General features: G+C 38.4%; 1 protein-coding gene across 2 annotated transcripts in view; it reads right to left on the reverse strand.

The window, feature by feature from the left end:
• Positions 1 to 20158, reverse strand: part of tox2 (TOX high mobility group box family member 2) — a 104074-nt gene that overhangs the window by 62159 nt on the left and 21757 nt on the right. For both annotated transcript variants that reach the window (XM_059329241.1, XM_059329240.1), the window contains exon 2: positions 5116 to 5208. In XM_059329241.1, the coding sequence (XP_059185224.1) occupies positions 5116 to 5208 (93 nt within the window). The remainder of the gene's footprint in view (positions 1 to 5115; positions 5209 to 20158) is intronic.

Consider the following 20158-nt stretch of genomic DNA (forward strand, 5'->3'; position numbering starts at 1 on the left):
ATTTTCTTAAAAAAAAGGAAGATAAAATTGTATAATGAATCCAGTATTTCGAATTGTATCAAATCGTGACCTATTTAGTTAGTGAGTTTAAAATGTGTCTGAAGAAATATATAAACATTTTATATACACACAGTTCAATCTATAATATGTGAGTTTACATGCATTTCCATATTGTGTTGTACAGAAAATGACTGATATTGACTTCCGCCATGTCACCAAGCACTACAATGACTGAGGTTTACAACAGACGCTACGAATAATAGCTGTTATTATATTTTAAAACTGTATTAATGAGGCTTATGTTCATGACACCTTAAAATCAGATGCTTCTGACAATCTGTGGCGGCATGAAATGAGATGTCTCTCACAGACCATCCAGTGTCGCAGCCACTTAGCACCCAAAAAAAGCATCAAGTGTCCACGCTGAGCCTCTCAGTCATTGCTGGGGACCTTCTCAGCCTGTCATTGTTGACACTTGCTGTATGCATCATTGATATCCACCCAGCAGCAGAAAATAAATAGCCTGCCATCAGATCACTCCAGCTTTGCAATATCACAATTATCTTGGCAACATTTTTTTTTCTTTTCTTTTTTTTTTTACAGCACGCATTTGTTTTGTGTCTCTGTTTTGTTTGTTTACTCAGTTGGTTAGTTAAAATATTCCATTCTTAGCACAATTACAGTGGAACATCACTCAGTTCTCACCAACATCAAACACGCTCACTGTACGGCGCAATGTGAGCCATGTCAAGATAAACAAACATGACATATTAAACAGGGAAATGAGTCACTCTTATTATCCCACCAAAATAAATCTGGAAAACACTAATTATAACAACCTGTGCGTGATCCCGACTGATTCACCCCTGCTCTCTGGCTGTCTGTGTATGTATGTATGTATGTACAGTGTGTGTGTGTGTGTGTATGTGTGTGTGTGTGTGTGTGTGTCTGTCACATTCTTCTCCTGCTGCTGCCTTAATAGGCAGTCTCTTAGATATTCGCTACAGAATAGCGCTCATGCAATATTAATATCGCACCAAAATATGGAAGCTGGAGCCCCCACTCCATCTCTCACTCCCTACATAATTGACTATGCAAGGCTCCAAATCAGCTTGGAAAAAAGAGAGAAAGACACAGAGACAAAGCAAAGGAGAGAGAGAGGGAGAGAGAGACAGAGAGAGAGAGAGAGAGTAAGAAAGAAAAGGAGTGCTGAAATGATCCTGTCTTCTCTGCACTATAGCAGATTCTGAACCTTCACCCTATGTATCACTGTCAAGCCAGCGGAGCTAAAACAACAACAACAATAACAACAACTACAACAGTAGCTCAAACAGTTTGACTCCCTGCAAAGAATACACTGATGCTTATCCAACCTGCTCTTAAACAAACCTTCACTCCAGCAGCTCTGAGAGTGATTGTGCATCACCGTAAACACTTATTGTTTCTCGTTATTTAATTTAATTCTACAGAATCATGGAGTTCGGTTGCAGATGATAATAAAACTTGGGACACATTGCACCATGCATGCATTCAGTAGGTAGGCAAACTGAGCTTACCTATTAAAGCTCACTGATCCTCCAGTGGGTCAGTTATTGCAGACTCATGCTGTGCAGCCAAACACTGCTGAAACCCACCGAGTGCTGTATTGAATTCTAGTGGATATCCTAAATGTTCTGGAGATAACAAATTGTCCAGATGATACTGGAGGATGTGTCGAAAATGCTGCTGAAGAAATATTCCCATTTGATGAAATGGCACAGCTACGGTGCAGAATAAGATAATAACATCACAAATGCAAAGGTAGCCTATGGTTTTACACAATTCCTAGTCCGACTCACTGGATGTATAAGCATATTAGTATAAGCTTGCCATTGGCCGCCTATTTCAGATCTCCTTCCGCTATTTTCGCTTTCCAATTTTTAACAGGGGCACAGTTGCAACTGTTACTTATAACTTGTATGTAGATTTACACACACCTGGGCCTATGCTTCCTATTTCATGTTTCATGTGTAGCTTAGTTTAGCTTAGTTTAGCTTAGCTTAGCTTAGCTTAGCTTAGCTTAACATAAAAACTATTGGGCTCTCTCAAAAATTCTTCCAATAACAATAACAATGTAAAAAGATAATTACTAGTTTTAAGCCAGTTACTGTCTGTGCTGTAACTATTGTTTCTTAATTGTGTAAGAATAAACAAACAAGATACGTGTTGGTCGGTGTTTCAAAATAAAAGCCCTGTAGTGTTACTGTGGACAGAAACACCTGAATTTGGAAAATCTCTGCATTATTCCTCCTATTATCAAAGGCAGACTCAATAATGGTACACAGTGCCACAGCAGCACAGCAGTAGCAACACTGTTTGTGTAGACATTGCTCCGGCTCAGCGAGGTAGTAGTAATGCACTGCTCAGGCAGGCTGTGTGGCCCTGGGTGTAAGTGGTTAATAATCTTAGTGTCTCAAAAAGTTCCATCGCCCAGTCCTATGCTATATGCTCATCCTCTATGCAGTCACTTGACAAACTTTTTCTGCCTAATGGAAATGAGGTACTGTGTTCTTGTGATTTGGGACAGATTAATTTACATTTTAAAAAAGGATTCATAAAAACTAAGGGCTGCAGCAATAAAGAGTGCACTGTATTTTAAGACTGAGATTCCCTTCAAAGCCACTAATACAAAGCCCCCCCCCGCCCAGTTCTTGTACATGCTTGGATGGCAAGATCACTGCGGAGCGCTGGGGGTCAGGCCCTCTGCACCGAGCATTTTAAAAAATGAACTGTAGGCATTTAGAGCCATAATAGATGTTGAAAGAAAGAAAAGAAAAAGGTTGCGGGGGCAGAGCCGGTGGTTGGGGGGGGGGGGGGGGGGGAGGTGGGCAGTGCACCTTGACAGGAAACATAGAGGTGAAGAGCAGGAGTTGGGGGTTAGTTTGACAGAGAGAAAAGAAGTGGTAGTGGTGGTGGTGAGGGTGGGGGGGGGGGGGGTCGCTGCGGAAGTGCCAAGCCCACTTTTAACTGAACCGAGGGTGGTGAGTGGTGGTGGGGGGGGGAGGCAGGGAGGGAGGGGGGGAGACAGAGATAGAGATCAGGGGAAAATAAAAGGGGTGTGCAGGGGAAGGAAGAGGGGAGGAAGGAGAGGATGGAGGGGTGAGAATGAGGGGGGTGCAGGGACCTTCTGCACCTTGACACTTGCTCTCACCACAGCACCTGATAAGTGCAATGGAAAAACGTCTGGTTTCCTCCTGCATGTTAAGTGGTTTATATTCTCCTCCTCTCCATGCAGCCTGTAGCTACAGTCTGCTACTGTACTGACGCTACACCCAGGTAATAACAGACAAAAGGAAATGACAGAAAACCAAAGTGAGAGAAAAAAAATAGGACATATTGTCTCCTTTTGTACTGCCATCAGTTTCATTTTTTTGATGAATTCTAATCTGTGTGAGAGATGTAATCTTTAAGTTGGTGCCTGAAAAAAGCAACTAGGCGATTTAGAAATGTTCTTTCCCTTGCATTAATGTTTATCCATCTTTTTTTTTTACACGTCCCTCTTCATTTCAAAAACAATTTCTGCATAGAGATTTAGATGCAGAGTTTTATTTGCCCAACAGAGGATCAGATGAAAGTGGATATATATCTTTACTACCTCATGCATGTACTGACAAGGAACTCATTCCCATGATTTGTAAGTGGGTCTCTCCACAGAACAGCATTAACAATATTCACTTTAGATAACGTATGATTCCAGGCCCTAGGAGAGGATGGGTTTCTTAGAAATGCTTTGTTAGCACTCTCCCCCTTGATAAATGATTGAGGACATGTGGCCTGAGACATCAATACAATCTCTGTTGTAATTAAAAAAAGGTGCGCACCAACAATATTACACAGCTTTCACTTTGTCTGTCTCCCCCTCTCTTTCACTCCCTCTCTGTCTCCCCCCTCTCTCCCCCCCCCCTCCCTCACTCACCCACTCTTCCTCTCATTGAGCCCCGGAGCAGAGAAAAGATAATTCAAAAAGCACTTGCATGGAGTGAAACATGAAAAAGGGAGACATATGAAATTAAATTCTCTCTTTTCACTCTATTGTTCTTTCATTTTCTCTCCTTTGTTACATAAATGCATAAATGCATAAAAGCAAGGCCAGCTAGATTCTAATTATGATTTTCACAATACTAAAAGATTTTTTTATTAAAAAAAATGAAAGAAAGGTGTCACAAACAAAGCAGACTTACTGTTCCAGCACTTTGTCAAAGTCAAAGTACTGCAAGTGCTGCATCACTAAACTTCAATAAACTTAATGCTTTTCTTTTTTTCCTACCGTCCTTTCGAACAATTATATAATAAAAAAAATGAAAAATGAGACTTTGATGCCCTAATACAGCTGCTTTACAACAAAAGAAGTAGGCATAAAGGCAAAGTCGCCAAATTATTGTAATTTCTTTACTTAATCAGCATTGGCTTTCCTTTATTTTTAACCTAAAAAAGGTCCGAAGCAGATACATTGTATCCTCTGCAGGCCTTTTGTTCAGTGTGAACACAGACACTGTCGGAGGCGGTTGGTTGGCCCATGAGCTGTAGTGAAATGCTTCTGTTAGAAGATACCAGCAAGATACCACACAAACCACCAAGTCAGATGGGTGTTTCACTGGGAGTCTTGCGGTGGCCATCGATGGTTTGAAGATGGGGGACTGAGCAGGTCTATCAGGGTGAGAGTGTGAAGAGCCCATGGGGTGACTGGGACGAAGGGTTGAAAGAGGAAAAAGATGCTATGGTAGCTGAGGAAGAGGCTAAGTTAGAAGCGACAAGTTGTATTGTTTCCTGGCCATGATTTGAATCCAGATGTTGGCCATAGTCTTCTAAGCAGAAGCTTTTAATCACAGGATCAAGAACTTCCAGCTACGGTGCATCCAAGAGGTGCACATTTCAGTAAAAACAAAAACTTTGTCCCATGAAATACAGTATGCAATGCTTCTGAACTGTCCCTTCTATGCTAAGGCCTCTTCGGTGGCTCTCACTATGAATAAGGGTTCAATGTGGCATGTCGGTACATGTAGGTGTGTAGAGACTAAAGAGGTGAGGGAGCAGGGGTGAGGGGGGGGAGAGAGGGCTGGGAGAGAGAAGACCTACCCCAGTAGAGGGCAGTCTCTTGCCGTCAGGGTTTGGGCGCATGGGCAGGGAACTGTAGAGCCTCACACCTCGATCTGCAGCACCGTATCTGCTCTGGAAGAGGAGAGAGAGAGAGAGAGAAATTTTAAGTATTTTCTTCCCTTTTATTGCAGAGAACTCAGTGTGAATAAATGAAGCACTTCAAACTAAATAATTAAATCACAATCAAAAGATCCAGATGTGAATTAAATTAGCTTCAAACATATTATGTTACTTTAGTTTTATTTATTTTTTATCCAGACTGCAGGGATCATACATGCTGTGGTTCTTTTTACAGTCCTCATTTTGTTTACGAGTGCTGCTTTCATAAATTCACGCCAAGTCGCAGAGCCTGCACATTGGCTGCCATGTTAAATCACATCACCTCATGGTGAAGTCCCACACATAATAACTGGATAAGGTTGGCTCAGTAGCGGCACTAATGGAACTAAGCTGTTGTGTTTGGTCGCCAGTGTTCCTGTGCTCGGCTCCACTGTACTCTACTGACTCCATCTTTCTTTACGTTACACAGCTGATAATTAGAGTGCGGAGCATTCGGAGCTTGCCGGCTCCTCCCTGTGCTCGCCTACGTGGGTTTCAGCTGTACAACACAACCTGAGGGAGCAGTAGTTGGTGAGCTAATGATTCACAACAAGTGGTCCCTGCCAGGGACTGACAGTGCAGCTCAGCGTGGTTCACACCGCGGTCCCACAGCCTCGGTGGGGGGTACATCCCAGGATTCACTTCAAATCTCACTTTCTCTATCTCACTCCTTGTCTTTATCTTTCTCCTCACTCAACTAAAAACATCTCACAGCACCCCTATGAATTCTTGATATTCTCTTACATTAGCATAGCTCTTCTGTAACGCTAACAGTATACATTACCTTTTGTCATCTGGTTTGAAGAACATACTCTATTGCATATGCATCAAAGTACATTTACTGTACTGAAGAACACTTTTCCAAAATCTGTACTCTATTTGAGGATACATTTTTTCTTGGAAATGTACAACTTTTATTCCGCTACATTTGAAAGACAAATTTTGTTCATTTAGCTGATACATTTTTTCTTGTTTAAACTGTTGTGACTATATGCTGGGTGGGTACCAAAATGCATTATTAAGCTTGTAAAGACCAGTATTGGCTAGCTGTTATTTAATCTGAACATTTTTACATTTTGGTGTAATTTCACGATCCGCACGGAGCAAAGTCAGCTAACTAAGAGTAGAGAGGCTGTTGTTGACAACACACACATAACCATTAAGTGAGTGCAATAAAACCTTTGTTGGTAAGAAGCCAATACTTTATATAACACAACAGGTTCTACAAGCAAGTCAGTGCATTCAGTAGGTTGTTACATAGTCACAAGGTTCTATAAATGCATTGTTTAAAAGACAGCTCCAGTACTTTACCTAAAGTAGAAAGCAAATGACTGAGCGACTTTAATTTGTTTTGGCGTAATATTTGCCTGGGAATATCTATAGTTTGACTTAATTACTGGAGTACTTTGTCCATCACTGATGTGCAAATTAATTGATAAAATGATCTGCTTTTCTTTCTTGTGTTAGAGGGTCTATTTTAGCTTCTGCCTGCTGTTAAAATAAATGCTCTAACCGGTGATGTGGAAACTGGTTTCTCATAAATAAGAGGCTGAAATATGAATTTATATTTGCTAATGACTAGGGCTCCTGCCTGCAATGTACAGTGCTTAATGCCTTTGCCACACTTGATGCATACACTCTGCTAATGAGGATGTGATGTAGATTATTGGGGGAGAAAAACACAGTGCAGCAATCTACAGCAAATATCACATTATCTCTCGATCTCGTGGTTAATTTTTTACTTGCTTTGCTCTTTCTCCCCTTATTCTGTCACCTCAAACAAACAAATCACACACAAAATACGTCCAAGGGCATGCCTCCAGCGAGACATGCACTATTTAACTATATTTAACAATTGAGTGAGAAAACTGTTGGTCGCTGAATCAACCAAAACTGGCCCTGCCTTTCACTCCTAGCCAGTCACATGGTGCAAGCAAACATCCAGTGCACACATGAGCAGAGCAGGCCTCAGCTTTTATAGTGGAACCGCCATAAAACACACCTTTGCAGATTGCGTTTATGAGCCTAAATGCATAGTGATTACCACCACGTATCCAACGGCTTATGCAAGATGCCGTGCATGAAACATATTTAAGAAGGCTCAAAGAGGCTGATTTATACCCTATAAACAACGTTCTATGCAGAACAGCATACAGTACAGTGTGTTGTTCTAATGGCCTATCACAGACAGTATACAGGCTCTCCCTCGAGGCAGAGTGAGAGTACTTGCTGTGTAAGGTTTTGATTTCCTGCGCTCATTATGAAAGGTGAAAACAGATGAGTAGACAGCAGCGGCCATCTCGTCGATATGGTTCGCATAATGATGACACAGCGTTATTAAATAGAACTCTCATTTACAACTTTCCCTGATGCTGCACCACCCTAACGACCGACAATGTAAAAAAACAACTATTTTTGATTTGCAACATGTTTTTCCTAAATAAGGATTCATAGTTTTCCTTATTTCAAAATTTGCATTGATTACATTTTTGCAATAAAGGCCTATTTATCTCCTGCTTTTATTATGTGCAGTGGCATTCTAGGTCGTAATGAGCAGCATGACCCAGCCTGCTGTGCCTTGTACATCCTCCAGTCAGACATTTCTTTTTCTTTCTTCCTTCCAGAGGAGCTACTGTACACTAACTACATCTCTCAATGGAGACTTTTTCTTTCGTGGCTTGTTAGGTAGCTTGCCAGCATTGCAGCTAAATGAATGCCTCGCAGAATAGCTGCTTTAGCCAGCGAAGGAGCCACAGTAAGTGAATGTTTGATATTTCTCCAGTGTGCCAGGCTAATCTGGCCCTGTGGCATGCCATTACGGGGCTAATAACAGCTGTCTGCGGCCTGGAGGGGACACAAGCAGGCCTGGCTGCGCTAACTGGCCCTGACAGACTCATTAGGAGTGCTGGCACCCAGAACAGCAACAGCCAAACTCCTCACATTTCCTTGCTGGCTCACAACAGTTTGCAAGTGCAAGAAGCATTGTTCTCTACACTTGTTCTCTGACACCTTTCTTTTGTTTTCCAGTCCTCACTTCAGAGGCTCTCACCCTTGTCACCTCTCTTTCACTTTCTGGCTGGCTTTAGGTGTCTGTGATATTTCTACCAAAACCAGATGCTGCCAGCCGTTTACCATCTCTGCTCGACACCATGTTGAGTCTAACCACTTATTCTTGTTTTTTCTTCTTTTTTTTCTAAATCCCACACACCCACACTAGATCTGACCAAAATAGAGCAGAAAGCAGAGTTCACTTGTTTGCTCACGCTACTGTTATACTCTCTGAGAAAAGTAAAGGTAAAATAAATAAATACATAAATAAATAACTCACTCAGAGCTTCTAACTGACTTTAGTGTGCAGCCACAGGAAGATGCTGCACCGCACCAGGAAGAGGCAGGCATCCTCTGAACTTTGTATCAGTTACTGTAGCCGGGCCTGGCTGGGGACAAGAGGGACTTCCCCGGGCAGACAGCAAAAGCAAACATTGTCCTGTCGCTTGGCAGACTGGAGCCAATCAGTACAAGCTGAGCAGGCAGACAATAAACACAGCGAGCCAATGACGGCCGTCTGGATGTAGAACCATTAACAATAGAGGGGGAGGCAGAATTTAACGCTCATAAACAGATTTACATGATACTGATTGTATGATGTGTGACAGTTTCAGATTATGTCTGACAAAAAGCTAGATATGATTTGCTTAAAACCAGGTAAAGTGTAATGTCACATGTTTCTACCAACAACTGATACTAATTATCTGCCAAAATAGAGTTATCACTAATATATAATGGTGTTAACAAGTATATTGTCAGATTTAAAAAACAAATATTAGCAATGAAAATTATGAATATATGTATTATGAACGTAATGAATGTTTAATTTGCAGTATTTTTATACAGATTTGACTTATACTATATTTTTTATTTATATGTATTGTATTTACAGTTATTTATATAGCCTGACATATCTGTACCCATCAGGATGGTACCTATGTTTTGTCCAAAATGTACAGATATTACCATTTTTATAGGACATATAATGCAGAAAAAGATGCTTGAGGTGATTCGGAAATGTAATTTGTTATTTATTTTTTTATTTAGTTATTTATTTTTTTATTTATATGATGTTGTTTATCTGATGTTTATTTACCTTTTTTTTATTTATTAATATTTAAATGTTTTTGTTCTCAGTCTCCATTTCTAGAAGTGGTTATAAAAATGTATAATAATGTTAAATATCCTTTGTTTCCCCTGAATCTGGCTTTAAATATTAATGGTAAATGTTTAACAATATATAATATCTGTGACTCTCATCTCTGAAGAAATCATACAGATTTGAGTTTGACTATAAAATATCTCAACTCATATCTTTATGGTTATGTTGTGATTTTATATAAAGACAAAGAATTAAAGGAGAAGATTGGCTGATATATTCATGACAGATTTTTATTGTTTTTAATATCCCATAAAATCTCTCTCGGGCTGTTTTATCTAATAAATATTCATCATCTTTATTTGTGTCCACATCAGAAGCCTAAAGCGCAGTAGACGCTACGATACATCTACTCATTAGATATCGCCGTTGCCTTTTTATAGGCGGGGGGTTGGCGGGGTAGTGCAAAGCCAGCGGCACAGCTGTGGGGTATAGTTACCTGTAACGTTAGCTGTTGCATGTTATATTATTTACGCAGATCTGGACTTAATGGAACACATGTGTGTCTGCAGCCGACATTCTTCCCAGATTAGCTGAAAGGCCTGCACACATCAGACTCCGATGAGAGGAATGCAGGGCCTAGACCGGCTTATGAGGAAACCCTATCACTCATCTATAGTGTACAGTAATGTATGCACACACACAATCATGCATGGACTGTATTTATACATTATGGAGACAGGGCTCCATACTGTATGTACAGTATGCACTCAACAATTCATGCACATTGACATCAGAAGATCAATGATGCAAAACATTACCCTCATTCCAAATTCAGTCCCCACACTGTTCAATTCGCTCCCTTTGGTGCTGCTGTTCCTGATATTTCAACCAGTAACATACGTTATCCTGTCAATTGTGTTGCATAAACATATTACATAATATCAGCCGGATTTCTAGCTGCGGTGGTCTGACAGTCAATAACAGAGTATGAATCACTTTTTCAGTGGTTTTTAGAGACATAAGCCTGAGACAAAACCAACTGCAGGGTGCAACATTGGTTTGCATGCAGTGATGAATCATTTTCTTTCATATATTTGCACTGAATGTGACATAATTGAATTTGAACAGATATAAACGGTAGAATTAACATCTAAACCTTTACATACTATTTAGCTTTATATTGAAATAATAGCTCAGTTTGGAAAGGTGAACAACAATCATACTTTTATAAAAACATTTTGTTTAAATCCTTTTTTCAGTTTCTTAACTTTATGAAACCAGCTTTACTCTGCAGCTACTTTACTCTCCACACTTCTCGACACAATCTGTGAGTTCTAGCCTTCAGACCCTACAGACAATGACATTTAAGTGTTGTTTATTTCACAGGGAAGGACGGACTTAAACTATGATATATGAACAGAGGTGCATTAATAAATGGCTCAAGGTTCATGTGCAGAAATGTGTCTGGACTCTATTGTTGAGCCAGTACTTGTGTAACATAGTGAATCAATAAAACGCATTGATTACTAAAGGCTGGAAGCTACTCGCAAAAACATATTGATGCATATTGTACGTAGCCATGCAGATGTTTACTGTGACTGTTTGTTTAGATATTTATAGTTATTTGCAGAAAGATTAGAAATCACGTTCTATCCTTGCGTCCTTGTTTATTTATTCCCAAACACCTGCAGTGAGAAAGGCCGAGAGATGAGTGTGTGTTTGTGTGTTCTTGTGTGTGTAAAAGAGATGTCAACTGAGGCCTAAGCTGCTCGACCATAACCAGGACATGAACCCAGGGGCTACCTGCCTCAGGCCACTACTGACACTCAAACTACTGATCACACCATTGGGAATATCCAGCCAACACTAGCGTTTGAGCCGAGGCTATTTATAGCTGACCGCAGCTTTTACAGACACTCTCCATCCACTCCTGGTGTAAACTCATGTGAGTCTGTATATGCTTGTGCTTCTAAGGCGGGAACAAGTTTTTATATAATATTCTAGTCTAGTATCTGGAACTCTGCGTAATTTTGCACATAGTAGCATGTTTTTATGGGAATTTTTAAATTATATTTAAATTTTATCTTTCATATTTGCAACCTATGGTTACATTTTCAAGTTCCACAGTTCATTGAGCATTTTTGTGGGTTTTATTGTAATAAATAGTTGAATTTTTCAACTGGGATTTCATGATTTTTGTATATTTTTGGGCTCAATATGTTAATGCAATATTTGCACTTTTGCACTTTTGCTATGTTACACCTGCTGTTGCCGTACGTTGTGCAAATTTTGTCTTGTAATAGTTTTATTTATTTATTCAGGTACTGACATTTATATTTTTTATATATATTTTTATATATTTTTCTATTTTAATCCTAGTAACGTTAACCGAGACCTGGGAAACTATACTTTATTCTTCCATGCTGTGGTTTGGTTTGAATGACAATAAAACTGTCTGAGTCTGATTCTGAGTAAATAAAGAAGGTGAAAGTGAAAAAAAAAAATTGTCAGATCATATACATGAAGTTGTGCTGAAAAAATTGATACCAAATATGGGTATGGTACATAACATTTTTCATGACGTATATAAAGGGCAAAATCAGAACATCAAAACAACCAAATTAAGCTCAGATCCCAGAGGGTTAATAAACATTATAACACATTAAACAACTTTAAACAGCATTAAACACAATATATATATATAATGTGTAAAAATGTGCTTATAGCGTTGCATAATTCTAGTTTATAAGCACTCAAAAATACCAGCAATGCCTTCAATAATCATAACATATTATAAAGCCTTTTATAATGACTTTCAAGGTCAAGTACCTTGATGATAGGAAATTATTTATGACATAGGTCAACATGTAACAGGATTATGTTTAATAATTAGTTGTTCTCTGGACACAATTCGCCACTACAAGTAAAAACTAAAACTTTTAGTTTGGCCACATATTACGGATAGTGTTATTGCTTCTGCATTCACAATGGAACTGTATTTTTTTTTCTTTTTTACTGGTGCATTTTGTGTTCAGTTCAGTGTTCACTTAGATATTTTTTTTAATTTCATTTCCTTTCATTTTTTAAGTCAGCAAGCAATTTGATGGTTAGAGTACAGCTAAAATGCATCTGAGAGGCAGAACTAAGTATACCTCTGTATCTGTTTTTATCGCAAATTATATAATCATTGTAATATTCAACAATGTTCTCGCATTCCCTTTTTTTTTCAAATTTACAGTGGAAATTGAAGGCGAGGACACATTTTTCCTTTCAGTAGGGTTATTAATAACTCAACTCATGCCACAATGTTTTCAACTGTAGGTGAAAGACAACATAATAATAGCATTATCAGTATTATAGTAGTTCTTTACCTTCACCTTTCCCTTAACCAGAGATGCTGTGTTTGTCGAAACACTTTTAATAAACAGATGAAAATGTGATGCACAATTAATATAAAATGTGGAAGTTACACATCTCCAACGCGGTTTATGTTCCCAACTTTGTGCTCAATTCTCAAACTTTTCATGACACCGCGCTGCTCTCCTTTCTCTCCCACCGACTCTTTCTTGTTCTTTCAAACTTGACTCTGTGTGTCTGTACCTGCAGCTACATACGGCTGTCACAGAAAGTAGATTCTGTATCTACTGGAACAACAATGCAGAGCTTGGGCTGCATGTTTTTCAAGCTGGTAGATAGGAAATTCAACAGCACCATCTAAAATTGTACCAAAGCATAGATTGTACGTACAGTTGGCTGAGTGGATTATTGAGTGGATTAAACGCTCCTTTTTTTCTTTTTTTGAACTCTTTTTAAAAAAAAAAAGAAAACAGAATAAAAGTCTTAGATGTAATTAAAGATTTTTTTTTTTTACACCAGTCTATGGTCAAGTACAGTTTGTTGTTGTAGGGTTAATCAAAGTGCAAAATTAAATTGGTTCAGTTGAAATGAAAGAGAAAGTAATCAAGCTTCAACTGCAGTGAAGCTGAATGTCAGAGACAAGCAATCAGTTTATGAATTATGTCTCTTATTTGCATCAAAGGCAGTTTTAAGGCTGCCACACAGACCTCTATAACACTGCACCTCTTACCAAGGATAGCATGTACTGGAATAACTATTGAAATGCATTCGCTCTTTTTACTGTCACTTTCTGGCCTTTGTGTTACATTTGACATGAAAAGCGGGAGAGATGGAGCGCGTTAATAAAGTGCAGTCAGTGCCCTTGCTCTCTCTGATAGAAGAAAATGGTGGAAAATAAACTTTTCATTTTCATATATCTTTTTTTTTTTTTTAAAAACTCATCTTTTTGATGCCGTTTCCTGAAGGCAAAACAACATGGTTTACAACAATACAACATACAACCGACAACTGAGGAGCAGAGCCAGCACCTCGGCTGTGTTCTGGCCAAACTAGTATGTTACAGGCACGAAACAGATGGTTGGGAGAAGATTTAGCTAATACAAAAACAGGGGATTTTCTCTTTTCTTTTTCTTTTTTTCCCCCCAAGCAGAGGTACACGCAAAGGCTAGATTAGTTTAATACAGGCAGGAGCTGAGGAGAATAATTCCTTAACAAATTGGGAGAGCAGAGGCTCCCGAATGTCAGTTTGCATTTGGCCTCTGATTTCATGAGAAATTCTGGAACTGTGATATAAACGTTCTCATGTTTCCTTTAACAGAAACGTAGCAAATATAGTGACATCTGCATTGCATTACAATGATTTAAAGAAACAGTCAGTGCTGAAATTATAAGTTGATAAGTAGCCGTGTCAAGATTTCAGATCTAAAACTAAAATGAAGCCAACTGAGCTTTGAGTTTTAACTATAAAAATCAAAAGCAGGATCGGACAGCTTGGACATTTTCCCACAAAGTCTTAGGGGGGCACATTTCAAAACATGGTTACATGGTCTAAAATCACAGTTGAGACCATGCAGCATATCTTTGCATTTAAATAAAACCAATGGTCTGTTAATCTTTACGGATCAAGACCCAATCGTCTAACAATTGCATAGCCTTCAAGCGCTGGAAAAAAAGTAGTATTAGTCAGAAGTCTAATCGAGTCGTGGATTTGGAGAATTGTGACACCTCTGTTGATTAGAAATGGATATTTTTATATTGGACAACACTTTTGATGGTTGATGAATAATCAGTTTTTAAAACAATGCCAAACATTTTGTGATTGCTTGTCAAATGAGACAATTTGCTGCCTTTCTTTGTTTTATATGGTTGTAAATTGAATATTTGGGGATTTTTGACTGTTTGTTGGACAAAACAAACACCTTGAAGATGTCAACTTAGGCTCTAGAAAATCATGATTTCTTAATACCTTCTGACATTTTTTAGACTGAATGTGGATTGATTAATCTGAAAAATCATTAACAGATCAGTCAATAATGGAAACAACTGCTATTTTTTTTTGTTGCCATTCAACGTCCCAAAACATTCAAAACATTTTAAACTGTAGATTGTACTGAGACAGTATAATCCCCTGCATCACTCAGTATTGTTATTAACCATGCTATCCATCCCAGTAATATGGTAAAGTATTGTTTAAATTGTTATCGAATATAAAACAATAGAATCTGATCAGTATTAAAAAAAAAAGTGTTGTTTCATACGAGATATCAGCTGCATGGGAAGTCGCTACCTGTTTTCAGCAACATTGTACAGTAAGTCAGCTTAAGCAACATATTTAGAAGTTCAATCACACATCGGAGGGAGAGAGAGAGAGAGAGAGAGAGAGAGAAAGAGAGAGGACGAGGGGATGGGAGAAGACCTGGCAGGAGACAGAGAGAGAGAGCGAGAGAGAGAAAGAGAGAGAGAGAGATGGAGATAGAGAGATAGAGGTAGAGAGTTAGTTGAGAGTTGATATGCTGACTACAGGCAGTTGATTTGGTTTCAGAGAGCATTGTTACGGTGCTTTGAATTAATGCCTCCCAAAGAGTCCAATTGTGATTCTTGGGCTGTGCTGACAGAATATTTGACAGCCTAGGGTGAGCTGCTGATCTCAGCTGAATCCTCTGTTCTGTGTGTGTGTGTGTGTGTGTGTGTGTGTGTGTGTGTGTGTGCGCGTGCGTGCACAGCTGTGTGCATGCCTCTGTGTGAATGTATGGTTGATACTCAACACATTCATACACCTACACATGTTCAGATATGTGTGGATGTGCAAAAAAACGTCCAAACACCCACACGAATATGTGTACAGACTCCCCCCCCCCACACACACACATGGACAGGCAAAGACAGAGTGGACAGTATGTGATACAGAGACTAAAAATGAACAAACACATAAATCAAATCCTAAATGACTGTTAACTAAGCACTAACACACAGAGAGACACAAACAAACCCTCATATGCAGCTAAAATGAGCATGTTCACTTAATCAAGATGAAACAGTTTGACCAAGTTTTTTTCTTTTCTCTTCTCTGCAGGAAACATGTTGTCCCTTCTGGGCTGCTAAAAGAATAAAAAAATCTAATAAATAACAAAAGACAAGCACAATGTGTCATTACAGTGATGGGAAAAAAGAAGCTCTATCAAAATAAAACGTGCTGCACAGTACTGGTTCAGTTTGACAGCAGCAAGACATCATGAAAAATCATATGTGGAAATGCAATACACAAACCTGCACATACTGCAACTCTATTTATTGTATTCATCAAGCCAAACACCACTTTCATCAATTCCACTAATAATGTGCTGTAAAAATAAATAGATGGAATAATAAATAGAATACAAATGTGTTTACAATGTTGTCACCAATATAGATAAAATTTAATTTTAAATATTGGTTTGCATAATTGAATAGGTTTTTCTATTTAATGTACACAAATGCAAATTAGGGGGTAACAACAGAATTAACTAACTAAGCAACACAGAGAAACATACATCTTATCAGTCACTTTCATTCTGCAGAGTTGCCATGTATTTGAATACAAATGCAGAATCAAAAAAAATTAAATTTGAAATATTCCACATCCCTATTGAATCCCTATATTAAGGCAGGTCTAGTTGATGTGTAAATGATAAGTAACAAAGTTCTCAATCCATGCAGACAACCTGTATTCAGAAACTGCCATTAAATGAGACAGAGATATCAGGACTATATATATATATATATATATATATATATATATATATATTTATATATATATATGTAATTATTTTTTATGATTTATTATAATATATTATTAATATTATAATTATTTAATTTAAATATATAGGTAAACATGTTGGTACAGTGACATAACATTCATTACCTAGCTGCTATGACACTGCAAAGACGCTGATAGCACAGATGTGTAATACTCTGAAACGCTGACCAATCAGAGCAGACTGGGCTTTTTCGGGAGGGGGGCTTAAAGAGACAGGCGATAAAATGGAGCGTTTCAAACAGAAGGTGAATACGGGTATATTCAGACAGACAGTATGAGAAAATATTGTGTCTTTTGAACATTAAAACATGTAAACGTGTTCTAGTAGAAACCCCAAATACAATTTTGAACTTAAAAAAGGCATGATATGTTCCCTTTAATATCACCTTGGGCTCTTTAGGAAACTGTGGTGGTCGTTTTTGCTTTTAAACTATTTTATGACATTTTATAGAACAAACAATTAATGGATTGTTCAAGAAAATAATCTAGACCTTAATAGATAATTATAAATAATTGGTAGGTGCAGCCCTTTACTTAAAAATGCATTATTTCAATGCTTAACTGAAAACTCACTTATGCTCTGTCACTCTTACCACCATGTGGAAATTCCTGTAATACAGCAAGCATTCCAAAATGACTCAGAGTTAGATTTAAAACATGAAACCCCCTTTATAAAGTGTGTGTATGACTTTCTACAAGCTGTGAATGTAATGACATTCGTAGCAGATGAGTCAAAGGTAGATATTTATAGTTTACACTAAGTAACCCTCCTTTCTCTTATGTGAAACCATCATTCTGCTAATTTGAGAACACTGCTCACCACAGTTAGTATCACAAAAAGTTTAGTATCATTGTGATTATGAAGTTTTTCCTGTGTTTTGCAGAGGTTTCCCACAGAGAAAACATCCTAAATCTTGAGTATGAGAAACCTGCTCAATGGATCTTTTTTTTCTAGGAAAGCTCCAAAGCTATGTCTCTTCATTAAAATTAACTGGATAAGGAAGGAGAAAAAACAAAAAAAACAATGGGAAGAGCAGGAGGCAGGAGACTCACAGGCAGCTGAAGAGTATAATTGTGATGCAGGTGTTGATTTCGTGGATGGATACTTCTGTTTCTCCCTCTTTCTTTACCTCTGCTATCCATTTCCAGCACCTCTCTGCCTCCCTCCCTCCCTGCCTTTACATCTTTCTCTCCATCTTGAGTGCTGTGCCTCACCCTAATTAGAAATTCCCCCTCCGACCAACTGAAATTGAATTGCCCATCATTTGCATAATGATAGCTCACCGGGCTGACGGCCGATTTACCATGAGATGAAATGTAGCAATCACTTAAGAGAGTGACCATGAGGGAGTGTGGGTAACTGGGGGTGCATGGGGAAGAAGGAGAGAGAGAGAAAAGGAGTGAGAATATGAGGATGAAATGGGATCACAAAGATGGAGAGAGGTAAAGAAGCAGAGAGAGAAATCCGACAGGTATTTAGGTTATTGTCTCATACAGCAATATAGCTGGAGGGGAGGCAGTGTCCTCAATACGAAAGCAACTGGACACAACAAGGACACATAAGGACGCTTATATAACACTGTTCCCCTTGTCAATGGAAGCACTTCTGTCTTTCAACTCTAATTATCATAGAGTATGTTTCATACAGAGCTACTATTCTGTCAGAGTGCTGCAGAAATCTCGCACTCCCCGGAATCCTAAATTATACACTGATCTTTACCCTCCCACTTTTGTATTATTCCCAATCTCCAGCTGCCTTCTCTCCAGGGTCATTCAACATTTTTAAGTGGCAAACTATTCATTACAATAAAAAAAGGAGCAGCACAACTGGGACAGAAATTAGACTTTTTTTCAGTGTCCAGAGGTTACTCTTTTATTTCACAGTTGCTTCTATTCAAAGTGTAATCAACTCATTCAAGAACCTGAAATCTGTCAAGCTAGGTTAACAGCTGGCAGCAGTGCAAGTGTCAAGGTACATTCATGATTCAGAACCAACAATTCATACTGTTTCTGTGCCTTTTAATTTTCCTACTGATAGCAAACATTCATCTTTAGGAAATAAATGATGACAAGTAAATGTGAAACCTACATATTCTGTCAGGCATTTCATTAAAAATGGTTTATAGATACTATTTAATTTTTTCATTCACCTACTTTATTGTATCCGTGTTGTAATTTTACCCATATTTTATTTTATCTGTGGTATTATTATTTTATTTGTCTTTTTATCTATTTTAGTCTAGATTTATGTTGTATATCTATATAGCATATGTTATAATCATCAATTTTATTTTATTTATTTTCATTTGTTTATTATTATTTTGTTGCTTTGCATTTTATTATATTGCTTTAAAATCTTTTTTTCTGTTTAATGTTTATTCTTATATTCATTTACTTGTCTATTGTATTGTGTGCATAAGTCCCTGATTGTTCAAATCTTTGTCTTTTTTATATTTTTTCCTGTTCTGTCTCATTATGTAATTATCTATGAAGAACTTTGTCCTGCACTGACCTGCATGAAAGATGTTATACAAATAAAGTTTGTAATGAAAAGAAAGTTAATCGTTAGGATACAGGGTTATGTTTCTTTCAGAACAGGAATAAAATACTTATAAACAATTAATGAATGTCAGTGACCTCCATTGTTGATGTTAATGTTAAGCTGCTGCACTATTCTTAGTCTCTCGAGTAGATGTTTGGCAAGATCTGACTTTGTTCCCTGCACAAGATCTGACATGGGAACTCCTGAACCACCCACGGTTTATAAGAAGTGGTCAGACTGTCAACTGTGTAGCTGTCAGTGAACGCCCTATCAGTTCCACAACTGCCACACAGCGTACAAATTACTGTAATCAACAATATGATAATCATCTCGTTGTCTCGCCTCTTCTGGGGCATCGATCTCTCATTCCACTCGGCCTGAAAATTTGATTTGTAAAAAAATCCCAATAAATCTTGTCTCGGTGAGGTCACGTAAGTGCGGGGAAATCAAATAATGCGGTGTGATGAGTGTGATGTGGCAAAATGACAGCGTCAAAGCAGTCTAAAATCTTAACCACCGAGGCAAACTTGCCACTAAGGGTCATTCTTTATCAAAATTGCTTATTCATAGGAGTGAGTGGGGTAGAGGGCATATTTGTTTCTAATAGTCAGAGTGATATGTTGGGCTATCAGGTTGGAAGCTCTGTCCAGAGTCTGATAAGGCCACTGTTTATTGTCTAACTTCCACTCTTTAACCTGAGGAACCTCAGACTCTCACACACGGTACTTTCCACTCCTTAGCCATTACCTCAACATGTGTGTGTGCCGTGTTTGTGTGTGTTTGTGTGAGACAGTCCTTGTGTGAGTGAGTGTGTCTATGTGTGTGTGTGATCTTTGGTTTCCATCACAAGTCTTGACCTAATTAAAAAGTCCTGTCGATGCTCAATAAGTGACAGATCATCAAAACACAGAAGTGCACACACTAAGACACACAGCAGTGCATGCATGCACACACACACACACACACACCCTCACATCACTCTGTGCTCAAATCATTTATTCAATTCTACAATCTCCTCTTCCTCTGTCCATCTCTACATAAGTGATCAGTGATCACATGTCGCATGTTAAAGTCGGCG

Source organism: Centropristis striata, chromosome 3, assembly GCF_030273125.1.
Source record: "Centropristis striata isolate RG_2023a ecotype Rhode Island chromosome 3, C.striata_1.0, whole genome shotgun sequence".
Lineage (NCBI taxonomy): Eukaryota > Metazoa > Chordata > Actinopteri > Perciformes > Serranidae > Centropristis > Centropristis striata.